The sequence below is a fragment of the Vidua macroura genome, chromosome 6 (assembly GCF_024509145.1).
Source record: "Vidua macroura isolate BioBank_ID:100142 chromosome 6, ASM2450914v1, whole genome shotgun sequence".
NCBI lineage: Eukaryota > Metazoa > Chordata > Aves > Passeriformes > Viduidae > Vidua > Vidua macroura.
The window spans coordinates 31,827,647-31,852,081 of NC_071576.1; the positions used below are offsets into that span (position 1 = coordinate 31,827,647).

Genomic DNA, 24,435 nt, shown 5'->3' on the forward strand with positions numbered 1-24,435 from the left:
AGGTCTTTCCAGGGCAAATGACCTCTCCACTATTAGTCAGCTACCTGGTGATAGAAATAATTGGTTGCTACCAGTGAAACACTTGAAAGAACAAGTGATGTATACAATTATTTCTGTCAGCACCAGCTCAATAGAGCTTGCCACTGCAATTTCAACAAGACTTTTGTAGTCTTTGTAAAAACAAAGGGCAAAAAGAAGCAAAAAAATTCTGTGCAAATACCATATGAATAGAAGTAGCAGAAAAACAAACCAAAAGAAAAGAGGGAGTATCAACACTACAATTCAAAACCAAAATGAGAAGATTTCAGGAAAAGGCTCCACTAGGAATCTGTACTGATTGTCCGTAGATGCTCATGTCTAATGTGGGACCCTTACAAAGCTACAGGTAGGGGTATTATGAAGTAAACATTTAATCACAAACCTGGTAATAACACCATAGTTCAAGTCTCATCACTTTTCATAAATATGATGATGGATGATGTACTTATTCCACTACAAGCCTGTCTTTCAGTAACTTTTAGTAACTTTTAGTAACTGCTCCACCTCTCATCTGAGCTCCTCCTCTTTCTAAGAGAGAATGTTTAGCATGGCAAAAATACAGGCTCATTAGGAGGTTTGACCTCAGATTTCTTTGGACACTCTTTACTAATTCAGCTTATGCATTTCTCACCTGCCAAGCTGAAGCATTCTGAACCACATCCATGGATGATGTTTGAGAAAACAAACTGGTGGAAAAAGAAACACTCCTCCCTACTGCCAGAAATTTTTTCCAAGTCTTAGTCTGTTCTGGTCCCAGGAATGGAAAGTATTAATCTCGAGTATTTAGCTGGATTCTTCATGCATCTGCATGGTAAATAGCAGTCCTGTGCCCTGTGCACCATAATTTGAGCTTGGGTGTCCTATTCTTCGTTCTGAAACACGATTGAAAACTCACACCTGTATGTACTAAATAACAAGTAGACCCTTAAAGAATCCAGAAAACCTCTTAGGAGAACATTCTAATATTTCATACAGAAAAAAATGTTCCTTTAAAAAGTCTGTTTCCTTTTTTACTTGCTGTGTTTGCAAATGAGTTTCAACACCTGCTATATTACTTTTTAAGTGTTTGTGTTCAAATTAAAAGAATCAGTCAAAAAATCAGTTTTGTTTGTAAAATGCCACAAAAGGTTTTTCTGTTGCATATTCACTACCTTTTGCCCTTGACTAAATAACAGTCTTTAATAAATTTTTATTCCTACCAGCCATGCAGAACCAAACACATAATACAAATGACCCTAACTGTGATGTTTTGTGCATTATCAGTAAATGAGCTAACTAGGTAAAGTTCCACTTGTTTTTCTGCAGAAAATTATTGTCATTAAATCTTTATAGCCTTATTAGAAACAAGGTACTACATAAAGGTTACTGACTGCATAATTGAAGGAATAACCTTGTAATTGCAAAAGTGAACCAGTTTTCCTGAAAAATCAATATTTATTATGAAAGAGGTTGAATAATTCTTTATTGCTTTTGAAACACAGAAACAAAATAAATTAAAATACCTCAACCTATTTATGACCTCAAGAACCTTTCACTAGCTCAATCTGAAAACAGACTAAAACTCAATACTATTCCTACAGACAATTTTCTGACTAAAAGCTCCCTGAATGCTGTACTAATATACAGCCTGAATCACCAGATTATACACAGTATAATGTTCAAAATAGTAATTAAGATCTAAGGTCTAAGTGTCTTTAAAGCCACTGAAATGATGAAAGAAGATTCTTTAAAATTCTATTTTTTTTCACTATCAATACTGATTGATTTTTGGAACTCAAAGTGTAATAATGTATTTATTAGAAGATTATTACACAGAATGAACCCTGCACTGAGTGGGGGAAAACTGGCTAGATTTTACCACGTGGGGACAAGCCTTAAACAGGAGCCCACTTTTTGTGTAGTGATGGAGGGAAAGACCCCTGAACTTAATCTCTTGAATGGTATAGCAGTCTTTCCCAGATGGAAACAAACATGGGATAACTGCTTTTTCTTCACTCACATGCGTAATAGGCAAATACTAAATAGGCAAAGAAGTCAGTGCTCTCCTAAAGGCTGTGACTACAGTTCATTTGCTCACTTGTCACTTGCCAACACTACATTCACCTAGAAAACAATGTCTGTAGAACGTCATGGAAGCATCTTCCAGCTACAATTTTTTTCAGACCTTAATATGAGTTAAATATGTCATGACAGCAATACTTAAGTTTTCTTCTACCTTTGGGGGCTTTCTCCAAATTTTTCTTCTTACAATTAATTATAGCTTCAAGTATCTTACTAAATGAAACACTGCCAGAGAACTTCCCTGGACATGGGAGTCTGCTGATTCGTAGTATTAAGCTTGTGCAATAGCTGTCAATATATTTTTGGAATGTGCCTAATAACAACACCGTCCTGCCCCTCCCATTAATTCCTGGATATGGTAGCAAAGTTAGCATGGGCAATGAATGATTCCTGAGCCACACTGTCTCCGAGCTCTGTTTTGGAGAGCACAGCACGTACAGGGGTTGCTCCTGCCGAGCTGGCCTCTGGGCCAGTTCCTGTTTGGGAACAAGCCTTTGGAGATATAGACCACGATTAAGCCTATTAAGTGGGACCTTCCAAATGCCCTGTGCACCACAGGTGCCTCTTGTGCTTCTCCTGCCTAAGAATGTGCAAAATGCACATATGTAATCTTTTCAACCTTTTGACATTGTTCAGTAAATCTGCTTTTCCACTGATTTGAAGTTGAAAATTTTAAGTTATGTATTCCTTAGCCCATCAACACTAATGTAAACACTTTTATTTTCCTTCTGCTTGTTAACTTAGGACAACATATAGCCATATATATCCATATTTTATTCTGACAGATCAGAATGAAAACCACTAAGGGTTCATTACTATTTATTTTTTATTGGTTATTTTCCTAAAAGAAATAAGTCTCAAATGAAACATAAAATTTTAGGAATACAAATTCACTGTCTACTAACTACCAGTAGCAAAAAAATTAAGGTCAGAGATGTCTTAAACATGAAAATTAAATCCTTTTAGCACTTTAAGGTACTGCTATCACTGTTAGCCTAGGGTCCTTTTATCAAACTATAAAACAAACTTTGCCCTCTTTGAGCTACTGATCACATATGACCTTCATGCAAATAAGGGTACATTAACACCCAAGTGGAGATGTTTAAAATAGATCTTAGTGATTTAATACACTCATCACTAAGCTGGAAAATGGTATATACTTAAATTGCCTAGATTTTTTTTGAAATCTTGACATGCAGTTACTTTAAAAGAAAGGGTTGTTTTAACAGATAAAGATCTACACAATAATGCTTAACAAAGGTACTCCTTAGGTACTCTTAAGATTGCATACTGGATTTTTTTAAGTAAGCTCATTGCTACACTATCTGAGTACCTAATACTCATTACTAAATTTATCTTCACAATTACTTTTATGAGATGAGCTTCTCATAAGTCATACACAAAAAAATTGAAACAGAAGTAATAGATGTTTAGTACAGTCTGACAGTTGCATCTGAACTCAAGGCACTTGATACTAAAGCTCTCTTCACAAATACAAGCCTTAATTACAAGCGAGCCTGTCTCTCTGAGGCAATACATACTCCATTTATGTAGCCATTATCATCCCCACTGCATCAAAAAGATAAAGAGCACCAACAAATTTTTTTTTGTTGTTTAAAACAAAGGGGAGATAGCTGTACATTTGATTTCTTCCTTATATGTGTAGAATGTGAGCATCTTCGATGATGCAATTGGTAAAATTATTTCAAACTGTTCCAAACACCTTCCAGACCATCTTAAGTGACTAATAGCTAAAACAGACTTCAGCAAAATATGTTTCCTCTCCCTTCTACATGGCTTGTCATAAACTCAGTTGCCCACTCATTCAGAACATGGCTAAATGAGCTCTTCAGCTACAAATCCTCAAGATGCAGTGAGCTCATTGTATTACTCACAATCACTGCCAGGAACAGAGAATTCCTGCCTCTGACTGAATGCTTCTGGTGCTTACTTTCTGCTGGTTTTGGGATTTCTTTGATCCTTCTGTGAGCTGATTTAACTTCCTAAAACATAACAGAATTTCAGCAGACTTATGAACCAATTTTGCTTGTTAAATCAATGCACAACAAAGCCTGAGAAGTACCAAACCTTGTAATCAGAAGGCAGCAGGGTTATCCAGTCCAAGCTGAGGAAGCGTGTCTTTCTCCTTTTGGCAATAAGGAAATCAGCTTGTCTATAGTCCAAGTAAATTTATAATTTCTGTTCTGAGGTATCAGTTGCTTTAATTTACAGTCTGCCTTATGTTATCTCAAGAAGCTTCACTAAAAGGCAGCTGGCTATTGTTGGTATTTTTCGAAAATGGAGATGCCAGACCTAACACAGAAGACTGACTTTTAAAAATCTGTAAATAAGAAAACAAAATTGAACTACAGACATTTATTTTCTGCAGAAATTCACCCTTGCATTTTAACTGTTTCAAGATCAAGTAAATTTTGCCTAGTGGCATTTATGATGGCCCAAGGCCACATTACAACTTTAATTGATGTGCTGTTTTTGACTGTGGTAGAGCTATAACCTTCACAGTGGCTAGTGTGGGGTCAATGTCTAGGACTTGTGCTGGAAATAGTGCTGATAACCCAGAGACATTTTCATTACTGATGCAGTGCTCTACAGAGCCAAGGCCCTTTCTGCTCCTTACCCCACCCCACGAGCAAGGGCCCTGGGGGTGCACAATGAGTTGGAAGCTGACACAGCCAGAACAGCTGACCCCAAATGACCAAAGGGATATTCCAAACCATAAGGCACCATGCTCTGCACAAAGAATGGGATATTTGGAGTACTTGTCTTCCTAAGTACTTATTAGGTGTGCTGGAGCTCTGTTGTCCTGAGGATGACTGAACACCTGCCGGCCCATGGGAAGTTGTGAATTGTTTTGCTTTGTGTGTGCAGATTTTGCTTTCCCTATTAAACTGCCTTTATCTCGACCCACAAGTGCTCTTTTACCCTTCTGACTCTCTTCCCCATCCCACCGGGGGAAACGAGTGAGCTGTGTGGGGCTGGGCTATTGGATGAGGTTAAACTACAACAATGACGAACTGACTGCAGTGACCAATGCACTCTGGCTAGAACCTCCCTGCTCATTTGACACACAGATTCCAGCTCTAAAATGAAAAAAAATTGTAACTTGCAGTATTTCAGCAGCAGACTAACACTACAAACTGCTTTATCACAAAGGTGTCTTAAAAGGAGGTGAATAATGTACAAGATTTTTGGGCTTGGATTTTTCTGGTAACAGGTTTCTGAGAGCAGATATTGCATCTGATCCTGATGCACAAAGGAACTGCCTCAACCTTCATAGACAAAGTCCTAAGAAAAAGTGTTGAATATTCCATGTGCTCCTTCCAAAGTTTTAGTACAATCTTTACAATTCCTGTGAACTTTTTCACTCTGAACTCTTAACAAGGACTTTCATTTTTTCATGCCCTTAATTCTCCATTCTCCCTTGAAGACAAATCAAGAGCATCAACAGACATCACAAAAGAAGGCAGAAATTTTAGTTCCTATCTTTGGAATTTTTCTGTGTTCCTAACATAGAAAAATGCATCACTATGACTAATTATAAGCTAATGCAATTCAATTGTTATTTCAATTACTGCTAAACAAAAGTAACTCATGGCTTGTACTTTCCAGGATAGCACAGTAATGATGCTAATTGCTCCATCTTCAAAAAACTGCTTTCTGTTTCTCATATAATTTTTTCCTAAGATATTGCTGAAAGGTCTTTTCTTTATAGTTTGGTTTTTTTTTCTTCACCAATGAAGAGAAAAAGAACAGCATTTACGATGAAAAAAAAAATTATGGACTGTTGCTAATAGGGTTTGGCAAGCATTGCTGCAATTTTGTTTTTCAATAGTTGAATATTTGCAAATTAATCCGTTTTTTCAACTTTTCTCTGGGTAGCTTGAAAAGATACCACGTAAGAGATATACAGGCATGCTCGAAGAACAAAGTTCTGCCAGTGACCTAGCATTCCTCGAGAGCCACATACTTTGGAACATAATTTATAAGATGAGCAGAATTTAGCTTCTGCACCTTAAGTTCTCTTCTTTCATTTTAAAATTAGTTAATTTGAACTTTATTTAAAACACTGTATTTGGCCTCAGATCCTTCCACTGGTAAGCTGAAAGCACAGCATGCATAAAAACGTTAAGAAGCCTCAGTGTTGCAGAAGTGATGCCTGTAATTTGGAAAAGAGATTCAAGGTCTTGACAGCTTAAAAGACTTCCTCATGCAAGATACTTTGCTTTCTTTCCTCCCAAAGAGTTTTTAGTAGAAAGTAGGTAAGAGTAAAACTGGGCAATACATAGTGGAAAACCTTTAAACTAAAGATTGCTTAGAGAGGTTGTGGAGTCTCCCTCACTGAAGATATCCAAGAATCATCTGGATGCAATCCAGTGCCATGTGCTCTAGGATGACCCTGACTGGGAGATTGGACCAGAGGGACCCACTGTGGTCCCTTCCAACCTCATCCACGCTGTGACTCTGTAAATTGTACAGGCAGAACACAGCATAAAATAAAATGATTTTATATGTAACATGTGACAAGCTGATACAGCAAATTACTTACCCAGTAAACTCACAACTCCATTTTGAAAGGATGATTTGTTCATTTCAGAACTCAACAAGTGTAAAACATTAAAAACATCTTAAAACAGAACTCTACTTATATTATCTTTGATTTTTTTTTATAAATTGTCTTAAGACATTTATTACTGTGAAGCACATTGTATAATTTATTTTAATTCTCTACAGAACAATATAGTTAATTCAGTATCATCAATAACTTTATACAGATACAGTACTGAAGCCATGTCATCTTTTGCTTACTGTCAAGTACAAATCAGCTTATACAATCTAAAAAAAAGCTACAAACCACTCTTGTAGCATAACATATGTTGTGCATGGTTAAAGTTTACAGCAGTGGCTTTTTGATCTTTCAAGACAAATAAACACAACACCATATGATAGCAAACAGCTGTGCAAACTCAGAGGCGGAAGACTTAACTACCTCCTTTTCCCAGAACTACTTTTCCCTGCTTTACTGCTGCTACCACCAGACTTGCTGGAAGATTTTGAAGAGAAAAGTCTTGTCATGAATTCAGACACATCTGGCAGCTCATGGTTGGAATTCAGCATGTTCATTGACTGCTCCATTTCCTGTATGCAAATATCAGATAATATTAATAGCTTGTAACAATTCTGGCTGTATCTAAGGCATCAGTTGAAAGATTTTGTGAGAAAGATACCAAATTTTCCCAAATACTGTTTTACTTTTTGTAGTCCTCCAGGATACATATTGCTACATAGTTTTATGCAACCACAGCCAAAAACATCCAGCTAGACACAGAAACATAAACCCCCAAAACTAAAAGCAGCAGTGCATGAAAAATGGTAACCATGTCTTAAGTAGTCTTATAGGTCTGATTAAAAAAAAGTCTAAAAAAATACAAATTATTTCTTTTCAGCACTACTTTTCTCCATATTAAAATTTAGGCTATTGTTTAGATATTCAGATCTGTGTTCTCACAGATGTTACACTTTTGTTTTTCAAATTAGTATTATTTATAGCAAATCAACAAATTTTTGATGCTGTTTGAAGGGATTAGATATTTTTATTGCCCTACTTTCTGACACCAAGCTACTAGAGTATTGCAGCTGAGTTTTCATTCCTTCAGGAAAAAAAGGATTTTAATACAAGACCATATATCCAGGTAAGCTTAATGTAACTTTAGGGTTTAGCACAGTGGTTCTATAAAATGAATTAGCACATTTTAAAAATAAATCAATCTTGAAGTACTTTTAATGCATACAACAGCTGAACTGCACATCCACAAAGGGATAATGCTTATAGCAATTGTGAGTTTCATGTGGGATTGTCACCTTGCTCTTCTCCCATTCAGAATGATAGATCTTTAAGTACTTTCAAGGCATTTTAGTAGCCTTTGTTACTCTTGCATCTACACTATGCCTCTACAACAAGCACAGTTACTAAACTATTAAACTTTCTATACTAACTAGTACTGTGCTGATTCTAGAAAGAAAAAACAAGTTAACTTGAAAAACGTCATATAACCTCCATATACTCCACAAGTTAACACTTAACAATTCAATACATGGTCATCTAGACAATGCCATTACAATTTAGTTCTTAAAACTTCTTCCTACTCTTTAAAGATAAGTTAAATTATAAGCAAAATTCTTCCAACTTAAAAATTTCTCCTTAAGAAGTCATATTAGTTATCTGGTAAGAACTAAATAATCAGAAGATTTGATGGTTTTACCACCAGAACAGTCTGTCTATAAGCAGTGTCAAATCAGAGAAAAGTAAGGAATGTGTGATTTTCTTTTTTTAAAATTTGACTTCCAGAGTTCAGCTTGGAAGTTCTCCTTGGTTTGAAGAACATGCCATGAATACCTAGCATATCTTTGTATCTGGTTTTTAAATCAAAATTATAGCCGAAAGAGCTCTGATAGGCTTTGTAAAGGTATCACTTATTAAAAAAATTACTCAGACACCTAGAAAGTACTACTGAAGACAGTGGTCATTTACAGAAAAAGGAGTTTTTAGTTAACCAAGCCTTCAAAAGCAGCCACCCATGACAGACAAATAATACTTGTAAAAATAAAAGATTTAGCAAACACCTTGAATCTCCATTTTGTCCTAGCCTTCTGCTATTCAGCATTTTCCATGATGAAAGGACAATAAATCAGATAATTTAATGACTACATTAAGACTCTATATCATATACACTAGTGCAACATCTGGATTTAACAGTGTAGTCAACTGTGGTTTAGGCTGAAGCACAAGAGAACCCCACATCACACTCTTCTCAACACACTTGACACTTATTAAATGATTCATTGCTCAAACAGCAACACTCTATTAGCCGAATAAATGATGCCCATTAAGCTTTCCTTTAAAGTACAGTACTGTTTTTATTACTTTTCTGTGCCTTGAAATCTCATTATCTTTGGTCTCCCCACATGCATCAACTGAATGTACTTACCCGCCTCATATCAGGATCACTGGTGTTGACAACTTTAGGCAAAAGCACAAATATCAGTAATGGAAGAACCATCATCATCACCTACAGAGAAAACAGGAAATACCTCCTCAGCTTTGTTGTTGCTCTAAACACTTTTAGGACCTTCTAAAATAAAATTAAGCTCTACTAAACAGCCAAACTCTAGAACTACTGCATTCTGAATCAGTAAGCCAGTAACACTTGCCAGGAACGAAACCTGACAAGGGAGCATTGTGCTTTAAACGACAGTCTTCAAAGTTGGACCAATAAGGCAAGTGGTTGTTCTCTCTTACACCTGTTGCAGTTACAATTTTGCATCATGTTGACCTCTGCACTGCTAGAACAGCATCACATTGTCAAAGGAAGAGACTATGGGCTATTTTCAGAGGACATACATTAACAGTGGTGTATGGGGGAGGAGATGTCAGAGAATAATTTCCCATTTGTAAGCAAGTAAAATCCAAGAAAACAATCCTCTCAGAATAGCAAAGGAAAAATGCGCATTTTTCCTCAATTGTTTTTATTCTTAGTATTCTGACATGTAGCCGTATTTGGATCCTTAGCATACTTGTAATATTTGTGTGTTGCCAGTACATACCATAGGGTTCATGAGGAAATCTGTCCATCCCCAAGATTCTCTCTTTATAAAGTATGAAGGTGGTCCAGAAGATTTCATCTGGAGTGGGTATGGCAGCCTGACAACTTCAGAGGGTTTGATGTAATTCACATATCTTGCTCTATTAGGCAAAATGTAAATAATTGAAAATATAAAACATAAAATCTTTGGCAAATAATAAAAAAGATTAAAAAAAAACCAAACAAGTTTTAATAAAAGACTACAAACAAAACCATCTGCTATGCAGTGTCAGCTAGGCTGCACTTTTGAAAAGCTAATTTCTCTCAGCAGCATATTTGATTGAATTAAACGCAAACTATTTTTTATTACCTTGTAAAAGAGCAAGAAGAACTATGCTGTTTAGGGTCCAGCTTTGAACAGTGTAGTTTAGCCAGTTTGCTCAGGACATCAACTACTTGCATAGTTAATACCTTCCTGCATTTATCAATACTGAATCTCAGTCTTTACTTCATAAGGTTTCTCCATAGTCATCACTAGTATTCTTCATTTGGGCCTAATATTCAGATAATTACTCAGTACTAATATCTTAGTCATTCTTGACCCATTTTTCATGATTTATGAATATTTATCCACTTTGTGCAACTCCAGGGATGACTTCTGTCCATAAATAATTTACTCCTTGTGAATTTTTCACCAAATACTCATCTATAGAATGTCTATAGAATCTACATCTATAGAATTCCCTCCTACCTTATGACTATGTGTTTTCTTCAAGGAGATCTTACCAAACACATCTGTCATCCACTTGCTGTTTCCTCTTTCTAGTTATTACCTGAAGTTTTTAAGGCAGCACATCCCTTAGAAAAGCCCTGTTGACATTTTCTCCAAGTATCATTGTTTTTCATGCATCTCTGACTCCTCAACTGCATTCCTCATGGTCTCTATCCATTGGACTGGTAGAGATGCCAAGGCTCCTGCTACCTTCCTCTGCAGATGTATCCCAGCAATTTACTCAACATCAAATTTGTGTAACCTTACTAGTCCTCACATACACAAACAGTGCTAAGGGTGAAGTTATGCCCAATATTTTGTCTGTATCTTTGTAATTGTTGCATATTAATTACTGCAAATAAGATACTAACAAAGTATAAAAATAAAAATTCAATAAAGTTTGGAAAAACAAACAAACTGTTTTGAGCTCATTATAAGCTCAAACATTATTATATTATGACTATAATTATGTATTATAATAATATTATATTATTATTATAAACAGAATATTTGCACTGTTTTCAATCAGATTTCAATTTTTAACCTCCCCTAAACATACTGCAGGAGTGTTTACACTGATGACTGTATTTCTAAAAGTTAAGATGCTAGGTGCGTGCCTGAACAAAGAAAAACTACTATGAGCATTTCCATTTAAATGAAAATCACCTTAATAGACAGATTTTTCTGTATTACTGAACAGTCTACAGTTACAGTCAAGAGTGGTTTGGCCACAACATAAAATCAACAATCCTACAGAAATAATGCAATCTGGCAACTGCTAGTACTAACCAGTATCTGTAACAAGTGTCCTATGGGCGTGCAGCAGAAATATTTAAAAATTTTGTTGTGCCAAGGCCTGACAGTACACTTATTAAAGAAATGGAAAAGGGAAGAAGAAGAAAAAAAAGAGTCGACAAAAAATAAAGCAGTTAACTAGTTTATGCCTAGATTTTATTTCAGGATAGCTGCATAAAAAATAATAAAAGCAAATAAACAGATGGACTTTTAAAGTCTCTTTTCTCTTATTTCAGGTCATAAATAGGAAGAAAGGTATCAGCCTTTAAAATCTGAGAAATGTGTCTAGAAGTGATGTTAAAAGAAGCTGACGCATACAGTCTGAGATGGAACATCAGACCTACAGCACTGCTTCCGTGAGTTTTTGTACTGTGCTGTCAGGCACACGTAATTCATCAATACAGAGGCAAATCAGGAAATAGGCTCACCTCATTTTGCCTTTTGAAGTTATGTCAACTCGAACAGGCTCAAATTTATGAGCGGGGGATATAACTTCCACTACGTAAGATCCTGAAGGTACATCATGAACCACGAAACTTCCATCTGTCCTGAAAAAAACGGTGAGTTCCGCAACATTTCAATATGCTCCAGAATGTAAGACAGTGTTCTCTATTGTTTTTGGTTTTTTTTTAAAAGAAGCTGTGTCATTTTATATTACAAATCTTAATATAACCACAATGACCAAAAGTAAAATTTGTATCAGTCAGCACTCACAATATCAAGCCCTTTACGTTCATCAATGCATGCTGCAACAGGAGTGGAAATTCCCTTTTAGGTTAAAGATTTTGTTGTGCCCTCAAGGTGTTGTCTTGCTGGAGGAATAATTTAACAGCCCAAATAAGAACTGAAATAAGTTATATTTCATGTATTCAAGTGATGGCAGAAGTAATTTACACCTTCCTTCCTCCTTCTGAAATACATACAATGAAGTTTACTTTGTTTTACTGCTTCTGCTGAAAGGAAACACCCCCAGAATGACATCCTACATAGTGTGGGTTGGTACTAGGGACAATTTGCAAAGCAAAAAATAGCAATTTGTGCCTTTGTTGCGAAATAGAGGTTTTACTTCTAATTACTCCCTTTAGGACCAGCCCACGCTGGAAAGCTCAATCACAAAAATAAGGAAACTAAGAGTTCTGAACACATACACAGAAGGGATTCTTACACAGGTGGCTTTTATTTTAAAATATGAAACTTGAATATTCAATGAAAGTATTAGTAAAAGGTTACTTGAAAGCTTCAACACTAGTTGCCTTAAAGGAACAGATGTTTTCCTACGTGTTCCCAGAAGATTCCAATAAGAAAACCCTAGTGTTCTCTACCCTGTTAAGAGCAACATCAACAATCTCTTTCCTAAAAATAAGATTCAAAGTTAAGATAAAAATTTGTTAGAAGGGCAAAAAATGTAATAAACCCTATCACGTTAGAAACATGCAGCAGTAAAACAAATGAGCCCTCTTAAAAGTGAATTCTCAAGGAATTTGTCATTATGTCCTTCACACCACATCTCTCTCTAGCATGCACAACACTTAAGGACCTACCCACCTTTATGTGATGATTTGAATCCCTAAGAATGCTTACACTATCTTGCAACTGTTTTAAGGATGTTTCCCTAGCAATTTCCTTTTAATATTTTAAAGATCTTAAGTCTTTGAGAGATTTAGAGTTTCAATTAAGAATTTAGAAATTTGCCAACCTGATAGCAGTTATTAAATCAGCTCCCAAATATGATGTCAGGCTCTGATAATTTGTTTTTAGTGGCTTAGGAGATGCTACACTGTCAGGATTCTACAAGATCTGCGGAGTAGAATCTGTTGTGCTAATCTATTGACAGAACCCAAAGTCAAAGTTAAACTTAACTCCTACTGCAGAGGGATTACTTAAAAATTATGAATATTTGTGAGGATATATCTTGACTCCATGTAATCTAATTTTTATACATATTTTAAAAGCAATGTATTATACTGTATTTAAAATCATGAAGAATTTAGAATTTACTTCTGCTCTTCAAATTATGACATTAGTTCAGTTCTTAATTCTGAGGATATTTTCTATGTCTTAGATTCTCTAGATCTTTTGCTTATCTGAATATATCCAGTACCACCCGACTCTGAATAAGATAATGATTCTTTATAGCTTCCAGCTACATTTGCATGATGTTGTGTGAAGGAATAAAGCCACGTCCATTAAATTACATTTCACCAGTACAGGTAAAATTTTTCACGGATACTCTCAACACAGAGCTGCAACTGTAACTTCTGCCATGACCAAACATATCTCCGCATCGGGTAAATTCTTAGCCAAGGTGAGATTCTTAAATAAGTGGCAGAATTTACAACAGAAGCTGAGAAAGAACACGGTCCTCCAGACAGTGCAAACGCGTTCGGAGTTTCTGTTTCGGCTGTTGGCTTTTTGTTTGTTTGTTTTAATTAAAACTCCGTTCCTAAGTTTTTGGCCAGCAACCTGAGTCATCAGTTTGGATACGTCTGCTGGAGGTTGAGGCCGAACCCTACGGCACTGCACGGCCGGCCGTGCCCAGCCGATCACAAGGCAGGGGCCCAGCGTTCCCAGTACCGCCAGCAGTACTCCAGCTCGGGATTCTGCGAGTCCACGGTCCCGCCGCCGTGCGCGGCTGACCGGGACACGGCCGAGCCTGCAGGAGCCGCCCCCGCCGCCCGCCATCTCACGGCAGGGCCGGGCCGGGCCGGGCCGGGCCTGCGAGCGGAACCCGCGGCCCCCGAGCCCCCGCCCCGCCCGCCGCTCACTTCAGGAAGCCGACGTGCTCCTCCCCGTCCACCAGCACCCGGGCCCCCGCGATCCAGTCCTGCGGCTTCACCCCGGGCACCACGGCCCGGCCCTCGATCTTGAACCGCTCCCCGGGGCCCGCGCCGCCCGACGGCTCCGCCGGCCCGACGGGCTCGGACCCGCGGGCGCCGCGGGGCAGCGGCGCCGCCGAGAGCCAGAGCAGCGCCAGCCACAGGCTCCCGCCCCACGCCGCCATCGCCGCGCGCCGCCCGCCCCGCGCCTGCGCCGCCACGGCCCCGCCCCGCGGCCGCCGCCGGCGCGCAGTGAGCTGTGCGCATGCGCCCGCTCCTGCCGCTCCGGCACGGGCCGGGGCCGGGGCCGGGGCAGGGATGGATCCCGTGTGGTTCCGTGCGCGGGTGAAAACAGAGGATAACTTGCCACTTATGATGTGCAATGACAGAAGTGTGAACCTGAAGAAAATAGATGTGTAAGAAGTACGCGTAGCTTCCTTGGTAATGGATGTATTTAAGGCCTTGTGGTTTGAAATCTTAATAGTTACCATGAAAAGACCTATAAATATTTTCTATGGGGGAAAAAGTAACAAAAAAAAAATCTTACAAAATATGAAAATTGGCCTAAAGCGTCATCTTTTAAAATTATTTAATAGCGCTGCAGTTTGTTTGATTAGTTAAAACAGAATGAAAATGTGTTACTCAGTAGGCAGGCACAGATTTATGGGAAAAACCACGAGGGCTGTAATACCTTCCCTGCCCCCTAATTTCCCTTTACAAATCACGTCCTGTTACATCATATGTATTCATTGTCACATTGTGGCTACACTTCCTTCCTTTTACCTCTCTTATTTATGTCAGAGTTAATTACCGAACCTGTGGAAAACACTGTCATTAAACAAGATGAACCTGGTCATCAGCTGATAATAAAAATACTGCATTATACTAAGCATGATTAATGTCATCCTATGTCAGTGGGATGTTGTGAATTATTTGTCTATTAGTATCTTTGAGCTGTCTCTACTTTGGAGAAAATCAGGAAAATGTATGGTCTATGATGTTCTTCTGTCACATAAGCTCACAAACTCCTAAAACTCCAGCAGGAGTTTCCCGATGGAAAACTAAGAATTCCAGAACTGAATAGCGTTGGAAGAACTTAGCTATTGGTAAGTACTACTAAGCAGAAGCATTTATGTTAAAGCTACTGGCAACAGTACCCCACCACAGACAGACATCATAGTGACATATCATGCAGTTAGTTTGTAAAAATGCGCCTTTTTAAAAAATATCCTCAAGGAACTGTATTAGGATACTGTCAGACCACAGTATGAATGACCATGCCCTCCAGTTTTAAGGATTTCTTCATCCAAAGATCATCCAAGTTGTTTTTATAATGTACATAGTACAATTTCTTGGTTTAAACCCTTGGAGAGGCCCCCTATTTGTTCTTCCATAATCTAATCCAAGAAGCTTCTCTCTATATATGTTATCCTGTTAACAAACTGAGAAGTTAATTAAACAGCATCTTGCCTTATCCAATAGCTGCACTGGCATGCACACTTTTCAGTGTTAGGTTAGTAGTCCCTTGTCCTCTCACTATGTAACTTTACATATTAAAAGTTCTCTTTCATACAGATATATCCGTTACCATATTTTTAAGTGTACACAACTGAGAAAAAAAAATTTGGTTGATTACTGCCTTTTTCTGGTTAAGACTAGCTACAACGGCAGCTTGAGTGGATTGCACAAAGCTATTTTGTCAGTTTGATATCGTGCTGTGGGTGTGTGTCTGCTAGGTAAAAAGAACAAATCCCAGAACAACAGTAGTATAAATGAAAACAAAGACATAAAAATATCCAGGTACATATTTAACAAAATAATTAGTACATCAGTTGGGAGATGCTACCTGTTTTTATTCTAGCAGGAATATTAGCAAAGTTGTTTTTGCAGCTTGATTTCAAGTGAACCTCTCATCAAAAGACAGATAAAACTGCCAAATAACATTTTTAGTTCAATGGAAACAACCAAACAATTCTATGAACATGAAAATGCAGTCAAGAATGACCTCCATATTTTGTAGTTGTCTCTTCATTGATGGATTCACTCCTTGAGTTGCAGTGACATAGAAAATTGCAAATTTCTTAAAAATTCTACCCTGCTCACAAGCAAATTTTTGTTTTGTCTGAGGTGCTTCAACCAGCTGTCGCTAACGCTACAGAACTGTCAGCCAGATGGATGAGAGCTGACAGTCCCTAATGGGTTGAACGAAGAGAAGGCCTAGATTAATGTGATGCCATCACACTGGTAACACTGAAATCTGTGTCTCCACATTCTTGTCACCTTTGGTTTCACATACAAACTGAAAAGCAGAGGAAACCTATTAAATCCCTCTGAATGCATCATCAGAATCCAAGATCATCACAGCTGTTTTCAAAGAAGTGGTTTGGAGTACTGTTGGATACTCTTAAGGAGTAAGAGAGTTTTTAAATCTCCCAAGGACAAAAGGGGTTTGCAAAAAATGTTGCAGAACTTATTTCTGATGAATCCTTTTCACAGTCAGAATGCTACCAAAACTTGCTACGTATCTTTTGCTTACAGGTCACCATTAGTAAAGCATTTAATTCACCTTGGAACATTTCAGTGTAATTGCTCTGAAAGCTTCTCTTTCCATAAAGCTAATAGTACCTTGGCTAGTATTTAAATATTTGCTTTGGAAAATGAAGATGATTTGTCATTGATACTGGTTTACTGTGATACACCAGACAGATACTGGACCACAAACAGCAGCAGTCCAAAATCTCTTTTTTGTGTGACTCAGGCTGAATATGCAGTTGACTTTGACCAGACAAGCAGGGAGCACCTTCAGCCATCTTCCTCTAATCTTACCCTAATCTTTGAGTCAGTCCCCTGATATAGATACACAGATAACAACACTCAACATACCAAATGAGTAATGCTGCTTCACAAATGTTTGGTGGAAGCAAAGACATAATCCTTGCTGACACAAAGAATAAATAAGAACTACATTTGCATTGGAATACTCATAACTACATCCTATTTGGTTTTTGGTAAACTATTAGAATTGAGAAGAAATCAAAATGCCCAGTCAAACAAGCTGATTTATGAGAATACACAAACTGAAAACAGATGGAAGAGTTCAGCATAAAGGTACTGTGAAACGCCACAGCCAGGTAACTCATTTACTGAGCTCTCTCCTACCCAAGGAGCTTTACTATGATTAAGCACAAAATTAACAAAAATTGTACTGCATATTTCTTTCAGCACCATTAAAAAAAAATTATTGTGGTGTGCCATCTACTGGCAATTTACTGTGCTACACTAGAAATGGTAACACAGACAGAAAAGTCAGGATTACAGCCTGAGTTCAGCAACAGTCTTCTTGTTCCTTTGAATAAAAGATGCCCTGAGAGGGTCGCTGACTTGGGGCAGAAAGTGCAAAGGCCATCTTCAGTTGCTCCAGAATCCCAGCCTGCTTCAAACAGATTGCCCATTCAAAGAACAACAATGAAGCTGATGAAAGGTCTGGTGCACAAGTCTCATAAGAAGCAGCTGAGGAAGCTGGGGGTTTTTTTAGCCTGGAGGAAAGGAGGCTCAGGGGAGACCTTATTGTTCTCTAAAACCACCTGAAAAGAAGTTGCAGCAATGTGGTGATCAGCCTTTTCAACCAAGTAAAAAGTGACAGGAGGAAATGGCCTCAAATTGCACCAGGGGAGATTTAGATAGGACATTAGGAAAAAATTCTTAATCAAAAGCATTGTCAAGGATGGGAACAGGCTGCTCAGGGAAGTGGTGAAGTCCCCATTCCTGGAAGTATTTAAATGACATGGAGATGTGATGCTTAGGGATATGGTTTAGTGGTGGACTTGGCAGTGTCAGGTTACTGGTTGGACTGGATGACCTAAGATGTCTTTGGCAATCTAAATGATTCTATGTTGGGGCAGAAAATCTCTTAATCCCCTGCAAACTCTGCAGTTGTCAAAATAATTCCTGCCTCTCCAACACGTCCACCTCCACGGCATGGAGTCAGCATGTATGATTGAGGACTTTCCTGTCTCAGAGAGATAACATTCCCCTACTCCCTTGTTGGCTTTCACCTCAGGTTGACTGGACAAACTTCTTCAGGATTGTTTTTTTTCAGGAATGAACTGTTTTCATCTGCTTATAATGTATGTCCAGGATCCTCTATTTTGGCACACTTATCCTAGGAGATAGCAAACTGACTTTGAAATGGCAAGATGATAGCCAGTTTTGTTTGGTTGCGACTGAACTTACCTTAACTAAATTCAAATTCATTCTTCGGTGGAGAAAATTTAATTAATAGTTTAAGTGCAGGGAAAAGGAGCATAATTTTCCTGCTGTAAAAATTTCCAGATTCCCTCATGCAAGCAGAACAAATATGCAACATGATGGTAACCTGGAAGTCAGTTTTACAGTGCTTTGATTGCACTCCTCATCTGCTCGTGTTGTCTGTAAAAATTTGTCACTCTATCTCATTTAAGCAGCAATTGTGCATTAACCATGCAAGCAGTAGATTTAATAATTGCAGCATTCATTAAGCTGACTAGGTAAGAAGCTATGACCCACAGAATGGTGCTACACACGTCCTCAGATTCCTGTGTTGTTACTTGTATGAACAGCACCTGTAATCACTCACATGAGGCTAGAATGATACATCAATGTGATGTTTGGGTTCTCAAAATATAAGCAGTTTAGAATCTTCTTGGTATGCAGTCTAAATGTTGTTATTTCTTTACATCTGGGTTTTACCTCCAGAATGCCACAAGGTGGCCTCCACATAATACAGCATTATCATCACACTCTTCACAGAATGGCATGGAAAGCATTCTGCATTGCTTTACTGCATTGTTAGTAATAGACCACCACAAAATGACATTCTTCTCTTTGTATTTCAGGCTCAAGAAGCTTATGTGCTGTGTAGAATTGGCTCACATCTGACAGGAGGTCAGAGCAACACAAAGAAGCTGCAAGCACTTTCAGAGGATGTTCTACCAGAGAGAAACTTGTGATATGCTCACAGAGCAGGTCTAGAAGTTGTCTGCCCTGCAGAGTCTGGGAAATCCTGCATCTGACACATGAAGGGCTGCAGTAATTCAGACAGAATTAAGCAGCTGCTAAAATTATACTACAGTTACTTCTGTGCTAGGAGGACCTGAAGAAAGAAAGGCCAAAAGCAGCAGAGATCCTCTTTCTGGCTGGAAGTTAAACAATTCTGGCCTATCAGAAAGTTGATGCTGGTTTTCAAGGAGGTGAATGAAAAAGCCTACTAAAGATTGATTTGCACCATTTCAAAGCTTACTGTCCCTTAATTTTTTTTTTTTTTTTTTTTGGGGGGGGGAGACAGGTAGGGGAGCTTTATTTTACATGATTTTTAGTGGAATTTAAAAGTATAATAATGCAAGTGTAATTGGAGTAGCAATTTCTGATGATAAACATTTTCTTTGGTGTATTAAAAATATTACAAAAAGTTATTAGTGTGTACTATTAGCAAATCTAGACTCAAACTAAATATGAAAATTAGTAAAACCTGTGAGCTCACAATATTTGACAAAGCAAAAGGAACAAAGCTGGGTCTTAAACTCCTTTTCTCATTTACAAAGAGAATTACAGTGGCTCTGAATTGAAGTGAATCTTCAGCAGTACCTGTAGAATCCTTTTCCTTTTAAACAAAATCGGTACATTTTTAAGAAGCTGAGAACTGTAACTCTCCTCGGTTTTAAGTTAATCTGTACACACCTTTTTTGTACAAGGCTGGCATTTGAGATACAAACCCTACACGCACATAGCTGATACCTAAACAAGTTTACCAAGTTGCTACTTCTTTGAAATTCAACACTTAGAAGAATAACTGTTGGTAACTTTTTCCTACTGCCTTCTTTCATTGTATTGACCTGTAATTCTCCTGTAATTCTTTTCAAGCTATTGTTGAAATAAGCAACTTTTGTTCTTCTGTCCTGCAATCTTTGTCTTGTTTAGCTGAATTAAATAATTTGGAGGTTCATTACACCTCCATTACACTTTAAGTAAGCTAAATATGAGTCTTGTTTTTATCTTTAAAGTGCATTCCTGTTTGTGTGGGTTTTTATGCTGAATCAGACTGTGCAAGTAAAGGCATGCCTTAATGAACCTCAGTTTGTACATGACAGAAAACTGCTCAAATGTCCCACTGTGGGGAACTGCACACATTATCTTTCATTAATCAATGGCAAACAAGCTAATTTTCTATGCGTTGTTACATTGCTATTCAGTGTGCTAAACAGTTTCATTAAAGCAACATGATTAACAGCTTTGTAATAAGCAGTAGTTCCTGTTTGACTCTAATGTATCTATGTCAGCCTCAGACTAGAGGTAAGCAAGAGTCCTAGAGGAGTACGGTGGTTCCATCTATATTTTATTAATACCTATGTTTTAAACTTTAATAATTTTGCCTGATGCAGAATTTGCCAATTCTCAAATAAGCACTGTGGGGTTAAATGAAATAATTTTTAGGTTTACACTACTAGCATTATCATAAAAAGTTTTTCCAATTTCAGCATGAAGTTTTGTACTTGCCATATGATTCATGGATTTGGAAGCCTATGCTTCCTTTCTCCATTTTTTTAAATAAAAATGGCTCATTTTTTCTATTTCTCATACATTTTTGGAAGAAAATAATAGCATAAGTGACCTTGCAATGCCTTTTCTTCCCTCTAGCTACTTGTTTTCATTATTTGTAAATGTAGTGTAAATATATTTGACAGCAGGCTCCTCTAGGAAGCTCTGTATAATGGCTGGTAAAATCCAGGGCTCGCTGGAAGTAGTACCTTTGCTACAGATAGCAAAAGTCCGGAATTTAACTTTGTGCTTTGCTTTTAGATTCTAATTTTAGGCAAATAAAGTAACTATGATCTACTGAAAGACTGTTGCAGGATTTAATTTACAACTTTTACTGTTTCCTGCAAGCCTGAAGAATTCAGCAAAGCATCTTAAAACTGATGTTCATTCCAGGTGACAGAGACTCTGCTGTCTAGTTCAGAATTCCTTCTTGCAAGTGCAAAGGTATGTTTTTAGATACTGACATGTCAAAATATTAGGAGGAGGAAACAAATTCAAATAATTGCCAGGACTGCTTTGTTTTCATGCAGAAGTTGCGGGGACAGGTGAGTGGGACAGAGAAGGGAAGAAACAGTGCATAAACTCTTCACAAAAATATACATTGCACTGAGGTCCCAGGTAATGCCTGTCTAGAAAAGAAACAAACAATCTGAATCAAACCCACCACTCTGCTCATCTCTGAAAGTGGTAATGTTATTTTATGTGATACCCCTTTGTCCATGAAATAGTGTGATGCTCAATGAAAAAGCAACTGGACCTGTTAAAGGCTGCAGTGTAGCTACCTGGAAGAGGAGCATTCTTCAGCAAGGCCACAGAGAGCTTGAGCTCAGGTGAACCACCAGCAAGTCCCACTGCAGGCTTCTACACAGCCCAGTATCTGGCTGGACAGTCTCTGTGGCAGACAAAACATAGGGAGATTAGAAAGTCTGAGCTTGTGCATTTAAAATTAGAAGATTCTCCTTGCATGCAAAGCACACAGTCAATCACATCTTAACCTAGAACAGGCACATACAGGAAAGAAAACCAGGTTCTTTTATAACTGAATTATCGCCACAACTTTAGATGAGAGTTTGGAACATCTTCTAAGGGTAGTTCAGCTAGGAAAGAATCCTACAAAGGGTTCACCAAAAGGGTCTCTTAGCAGAGGTGGTGCTGAGTCTGAAGCTCACAAAGCCGAGCAGGGAGCAGTGCTGCAGCTGCCCCACATGGCACAGCTCTTCACAGCTGACTGCTGGCAGTGCCATGAGGAGAAGCAGCCATATATGTGAGACAGTAGCTGTGACTGAGGCTGGGTTCAACCCATCCTTAAATCAGTAACTGCTGCTTATCTTCCTTTTATTTCACCACCAGATGTTGGAACAAAAGGTAGGGCTTGCTGCGGCCATCTGACTCAAATTAGTTCTTCCTCTCACTTGACTCTCTCATCGTTGAGGCCGTGACATTCAATTATATTGCTCCAAAGCCAGCACAAATGATATTTTCATCAAAAACTGTGCTGCTCCTAAACACCAGTGAAGACATTATTTTGGACTATTAAAATCAGTTCAAGTTCTGGATGCATTTCCTAGCCAAAAGACAACCTCATATAAATGCCTGAAAAATGAGACAATTATGCTAAACCAGAAACACATGGACAGCAGTATCTTGAAGACATACCTTAAGGCTAATGATGGAAACTGCTTTATAAGGTAGGAAAAATATCTTATGGTGAGTAAATACCATAAAGGAACCACAGACAAATCAATTTTGTCAGGAAAAAAAATTAATGAGGATGCAAAGATCTATAAATTAATGATTTCTCAATACAGAAGCCTATTGCAATCCAGATTTAGATTTGGTGAGTTTACAAAAGAAGAGAGGTCTTACAATTCCTTTCACATAAGCAGAATTCTTGATATCAGAACTGTTTCAACCAAACAAAACTTAAAGGAATCACCACAGGCTAAATGCTCATTTTCCAGAGCTCAGAGAGAACTATCAAGTAAGAAAGCAGCATCAGAAGTGTGTATGCCAAATCTTGCAAACAGAAATGCTGAGAAATACGCCTCGCTAGTCCCTAAGGTAAAAGCTGAAGTTAGCAAGCTGCCAGTTGTGAAGAAAAGCTCCAAGGGCGTTCTCCTCTTATTTACAGCCCTTCAGAGTAAGGTGGTTGAGGTCACAAACCAAATATTCACTTAGAAAGTAAACTAAATCACAGTGCACTAACCCTAAAAATCCCAAACAATCTGTAATGTCAGACACTCCTTGCTCAGAAAGGCATTCTTATGTCCTCTTTTTAATGAAAAATGGAGGGCAGCATTTGTTGTCATTTGGCTGCAGCACTACTTTATGCTAGAGACAAGTGAATTCTAATTTTTTGGTTTGGGTTGAGTTTTGAATTGCTGTTTGTGTGTGGTTTGGTGGTTTTTGTTGGGTCACATTGTGTCTGTCCTCCCCCCACCACCCATCCTCTCCCCCTTTCTGGGTTTAGCTTTAGTAGCAACCTTCTCTGTTCATCTGGAAAACAACTAATCTGCTTTTTGAATCAAGAACTGTAAGATGGAAAGAACCCCTTTAGAGATGTTAAGGGACATGCCACCACTAGAAACATAAATGTATTGGAGTGCAGAGGAAAGGGAAAAATGATACTTCTGCACAGAAATGAATGCAAACGTGCTTATACAGCATTTTGTGAACGTAACACATCCTCACTCTACCCAACATCCTGATTATTTTGTGTGGTCAGAAAACCACAAAAGACATAAGCTTGTAAAAATGAAAATTCAAATTGGCATCAGGAAATTTAAAGAACTCAGAGAGGGAGGCAAGATGGATGAAATAGGAAAAAATCCCCAACCCAAACCAACTAACCACTCGCCCCTAAGCAGGAGGATTTCTCCCTACTAGTCACCAATCTGCATTTGAAAAGGTTCAGAACTGTAAGCATTTTTAATTAACAGCCAGTAGAATATTGGTAGGGCATTCATGTTTAAAAAACATTTATACAAACCCTCTTAATACAACAGCTTCATCCTAAATATCATAGTGGCCTCCACAGTTGCTGTGTGTAGGGCATAAGTCTAACCCTCTGAGTTTTCACAGTTCAATGGCACTGAGTTGTTTTGTAGTGAGAACCTGGAAGACCTGAGGGACAAGACATCATTTGGGAAACTAGGTGTGCCAAATATGAAGGCATTTTATTCTCACTTGGATAAGTGACAAGGATGTGAAGCTGGAAATTCAGCCAAGGAGATGTGCCCCAACATGTCAGAGGGGTGGAAAAGAAGCAACTGTGAGGAAAGATGACTGCTCTGTGAGCACCAGGTCTCCAGCCCTCTGTGAAGTGCCTCACTGCTGTGGATTAGGCACACAGGACTGGGAAGACTCAGTTATCATCATGCCCCAATCTCCCAGGAATCACAGGCACCCTTTTCAGGTAATGGGAATTTTTGTACTGTACCTTAAACACTCCTCCTTCCCCAGTTTTATGCAATTCCCTACGTGAACACCCAGGACAGCACACATTGGCTAGTCCTGGTTAGAATGTGCTTGTGTTCAAGCCCTCAACCCCCTGTAAGGATTACTGATGCCACCACTCACAGGACAGTATTTTTAGAGGTACCTCTTGCAGCACTATTCCATCATCCAACTAACAGATTTAGAAAACTCCTTGCCTGCTCTCTTTATCCAAAACCACCTGAACTGTAACATCTAAAAAAAAAAAAAAAAAAAAGCGCAAAAAGTTCTAAGAAAATTTATGTGGAGAGACAGTTGCTCTGGTAGGCAGGGATCACTTTAC

General features: G+C 38.3%; 1 protein-coding gene across 1 annotated transcript; it reads right to left on the reverse strand.

Annotated features, from left to right (window-relative positions):
• Positions 1 to 6,805: 6,805 nt before the first annotated feature.
• EMC7 (ER membrane protein complex subunit 7) lies at positions 6,806 to 14,269 on the reverse strand. The gene is made up of 5 exons (XM_053981240.1): positions 14,034 to 14,269; positions 11,697 to 11,816; positions 9,724 to 9,862; positions 9,108 to 9,188; positions 6,806 to 7,257 (listed from the first exon to the last, which is right to left on the reverse strand). The coding sequence occupies exons 1-5, from the start codon at positions 14,267 to 14,269 to the stop codon at positions 7,105 to 7,107; spliced, it is 729 nt and encodes a 242-aa protein (XP_053837215.1). The 3' UTR covers positions 6,806 to 7,104.
• Positions 14,270 to 24,435: the final 10,166 nt, after the last annotated feature.

Excerpts from the sequence above, each read along its gene's own strand:
- EMC7 (XM_053981240.1), bottom strand. The coding sequence starts at position 14,269 with ATGGCGGCGTGGGGCGGGAGCCTGTGGCTGGCGCTGCTCTGGCTCTCG. Across the intron at positions 9,189-9,723 it reads ATTTCCTCATGAACCCTATG|GTGATGATGATGGTTCTTCC; the intron begins GTATGTACTGGC and ends TTTTCTCTGTAG. Across the intron at positions 7,258-9,107 it reads GTGATCCTGATATGAGGCGG|GAAATGGAGCAGTCAATGAA; the intron begins GTAAGTACATTC and ends ATTTGCATACAG.